The sequence below is a fragment of the Mastomys coucha genome, unplaced genomic scaffold (assembly GCF_008632895.1).
Source record: "Mastomys coucha isolate ucsf_1 unplaced genomic scaffold, UCSF_Mcou_1 pScaffold16, whole genome shotgun sequence".
NCBI classification, from domain to species: domain Eukaryota; kingdom Metazoa; phylum Chordata; class Mammalia; order Rodentia; family Muridae; genus Mastomys; species Mastomys coucha.
The window spans coordinates 92,098,113-92,101,707 of record NW_022196898.1 but is presented as its reverse complement, the minus strand read 5'-3'; the positions used below and the strand labels follow the sequence as shown (position 1 = coordinate 92,101,707).

Genomic DNA, 3,595 nt, shown 5'->3' with positions numbered 1-3,595 from the left:
GCACGTGCAAACATGCTGCCAGGACTGAAGGTCCTTCTGTTCCTCACCCTGCATCTCCTGCAGGCCATGAACGCCTCCATGGTCCATCTCAACAACAATGGATACGAGGGTGTGGTCATTGCAATTAACCCCAGTGTGCCAGAGGATGAAAGGCTTATCCCAAGCATAAAGGTAAGAGGGGTTTAATTACCTGAGTATTTTCAGGTCAGTAATTCTGTTACCTGAGTATCTGAACTCTCACAGTTACACACTCACACACAAGTCACACACAGTCACACACTCACACACACAGTCACATACTCACATGCACAGTTGCACACTCACACACAGTTACACACTCACACGCACAATAACACACTTACATACAGTTACACACTCAAATGCACACCATATTACCCTCCTAAAGGGCACTATGACTGTCTCCATCATGTCTGCAGTATTATCTACAGTTAAGATGGGAATCTGCTTTGCTTTATATTTTTATTATACATGAAAATCTATATAACAGTTCAAACTGTTAATAATTTATTAATTAGGTAAGGTAAGAGAACAAAATACACATGGAAGAAGTTACAGAGGCAAAGTGTGGAGCAGAGACTGAAGGAAGGACAATCCAGAGACTGCCCCACCTGGGGATCCATCCCATATAAACCCAGACACTATTGTGGATGCCAGCAAATGCTAGCTGACAGGAATATTATATAGCCACCTCCTGAGAGGCTCTGCCAGTGCCTGACAAATACAGAAGTGAATTCTCACAGCCAACTATTGGACTGAGTACAGGGTCCCCAATGAAGGAGCTAGAGAAAGGACCCAAGGAGCTGAAGGGACTTGCAGCCCCATAGGATGAACAACAATATGAACTAACTAGTACCCCCAGAGCTCCCAGGGACTAAACCACCAACCAAAGAGTACACATGGTGGGACTCATGGCTCCAGCTGCATATGTAGCAGAGGGTGGCCTACTCGGTCGTCAATGGGAGAAGAGGCCCTTGGTCCTGTGAAAGCTCTATTCTCCAGTGTAGAGGAATGTCAGGGGCCCGGGCCAGGAAGCAGGAGTAGGTGGGTGGGTGAGCAGGGGGAGGGGGGAGGGAATAGGAGGTTTTTGGAAGGCAAGCCAGGAAAGGGGATAACATTTGAAATGTAGATAAAGAAAATATCTAATAAAAAATCGTATGATGTATAAGCAAATAAAGAATTCTAAACTTAAAAAGAAAAAACATGTAAAGAACAAGTCCGAGTAGCTTAGCTCCCCTCCATTCTCTGAGCCCGACCCAAGCCACCCTGTCCACTTGCGCGAGTGTCCCTTCTTCTTCACGTTGAGCATCCGTACTTCCTCCTTGGGTCTCCAGCAACCCTGCTTCTTCCACTCCATCCTCCCGCGCAGGCTGAGTGTGCCTCGGGCATTCATGGATGCTCTCTAGTGCACAAAAACATGGATTATCTCCACTTGTGCTCTGCAGCTGGTGGCGCTTTGGACTCCTCGCCGTTCTAAATAATGCTGTCTGTCCTCCTAACAACACAGAAGAGAGCTCATGCTTGTTTGTCAGAGCTGCACAGAAGAGGGAGTGCAGCCATTCTGATTGACAGCATTCAACTTGCTCACCTTTGCCAAGGACCTTTAAAATCTTACCCAGGCCGACAGACGAAGCAACAGGAGGAGAACAACCAGCGTCTGACTTATCATTCATTGGCACACCAAGCTGCAACAAGAGTTCTACAGTTTTTGCCTGCCCAGAGGAGGTTTCTCAGTGTAGTACAGATCTGCCCTCCTCATCAGCCCTAGGAGCCAGGGATAGGCTCTTACCCCTCCATCTCATTTTCTGAGCATCTCCGGAGACTTCCAATCCTAATTACCTTTATAACTGACCCCCAACATCTTTATTCCCATCTCCAGCCTATACTCCTGACTACAAGAGGATACAGATAAAAACAGGCATGAATTTGGGCAAGTGAAAAGAAACATAAAGAGTTGAGACTTTGTAAAATTATTCTGTTTAACGAATAATTTTCGCTTTGACTTGTGTCTAGTTTGTGTACATACTTTAATGCTAATTTTGTTGTCTGATGTTGTAACATTATTACCACGATGTGCTTTTCATTTTGTCAGGAAATGGTAACTCAAGCCTCCACTTACCTGTTTGAAGCCACCAAAAGAAGATTTTATTTCAGGAATGTAAGCATTTTAGTTCCCATAACCTGGAAATCAAAAACGGAGTACTTAACACCGAAACAAGAATCATATGACCAAGTAGGTGACACATCTATCTCCTAAACGGCTTCCTGTCCCTTTTACAGATGAATACTTGTACTTTTGGTGAAGGCTAATCCTGTTGGGAATGAAACTAGTAACACAGCCTTTATCAGTTAAGTGAGACAGTCCTTGTTTGTAAAATCTCTTGATCCTAATGTCCTGGAATCTGACTGGGTTTGCTGTTCTGCGTTTTAGGCAGACGTCATAGTTGCTGATCCTTATCTGAAATATGGAGATGATCCCTACACCCTTCAATACGGACAGTGTGGGGACAGAGGACAGTACATACATTTCACTCCAAACTTCCTACTCACTGATAACTTGCGTATCTACGGACCCCGAGGTAGAAATAACTATTTTATACTTCTTACTTACACTGGGGAAAAGTAAACCACTACCATTACTGATTTCTAAAACTTAGAAAAGTAAGCATTAAATAATGCCTTCATTTAGAAATATGCTAATTTTTGAAAATATGCTAATTATAACCAACCTGTTATGGAGACAGATTTAATAGTTAAATGAGCCACATGATGATGTCATTCTGTTTCACCATTTATGAACTAATGAAAAACATTGATTTCTAAAGTTCTCTAGCTGAGGCTAACAGATGAGCAAGAAATTTAAGTAGAAGGAATCCATATTAGTTTTAACAAGATTTATATGTGAGAATCTTCTCTCTCAGGCAGAGTCTTTGTCCATGAGTGGGCCCATCTCCGGTGGGGAGTATTTGATGAGTATAACATGGACCGGCCGTTCTACATGTCTGGAAAGAACGTTGTCGAAGCAACAAGGTATCCATGTGAACTATTTGATTCTACAACTTCTTATTTATGTCTCTTCAGCTCTCTGTATTGGGTGGTTTGAGGACAATCTGGGGGTTGATCCATTCAAGTCCTATGTGTGAACTGGTAGGATGCTTAATTGGACTTTTAAATTAAAAGTAGAAAACACTTAGAATATGTTTTCAAGTATTGAGAGCTATAGGAATCGATGTCTTGAGGAAAGAATTTTATGAGAGAATGTCAATTTAATGAAAGCGAGTGCTGGAGACATATCTACTCCTGCCCCCTCTGTAGTGTGTGGTCTGCAGAGCTGCCTGGACTGGTGCACACAGGCTCAGCTGAGAGCAACACGGGCCTCCAACTCCCACCTTCACCTCACAAAACCATCCCTTTCCTAGACCAGGCCTATTAAACCTTTATTTATTTCTCCTCCTGTAATTTCTGCTCCTCCCATTTGAGGTTAGATGCCCTCTGAATAGTTAGCCTCTCTGAAGAGAGTCCCAGAGAGCATGTGTGGGCCTCACTCACACTTCTACTAACCAGCTTATCTTGTTTC

General features: G+C 43.3%; 1 protein-coding gene across 2 annotated transcripts in view; it reads left to right on the top strand.

Moving 5' to 3' along the window:
- The window catches only part of LOC116093892 (calcium-activated chloride channel regulator 3A-1-like), a 55,735-nt gene continuing 52,140 nt past the window's right edge, over nucleotides 1-3,595 (top strand). The window contains exons 1-4 of one of the 2 annotated variants that reach the window (XM_031375729.1): nucleotides 1-171; nucleotides 2,111-2,251; nucleotides 2,450-2,597; nucleotides 2,940-3,048. In XM_031375729.1, coding sequence (XP_031231589.1) covers nucleotides 13-171; nucleotides 2,111-2,251; nucleotides 2,450-2,597; nucleotides 2,940-3,048 — 557 coding nt within the window. In that variant the 5' untranslated portion in view covers nucleotides 1-12. The remainder of the gene's footprint in view (nucleotides 172-2,110; nucleotides 2,252-2,449; nucleotides 2,598-2,939; nucleotides 3,049-3,595) is intronic. The other variant, XM_031375730.1, reaches the window with a different exon arrangement.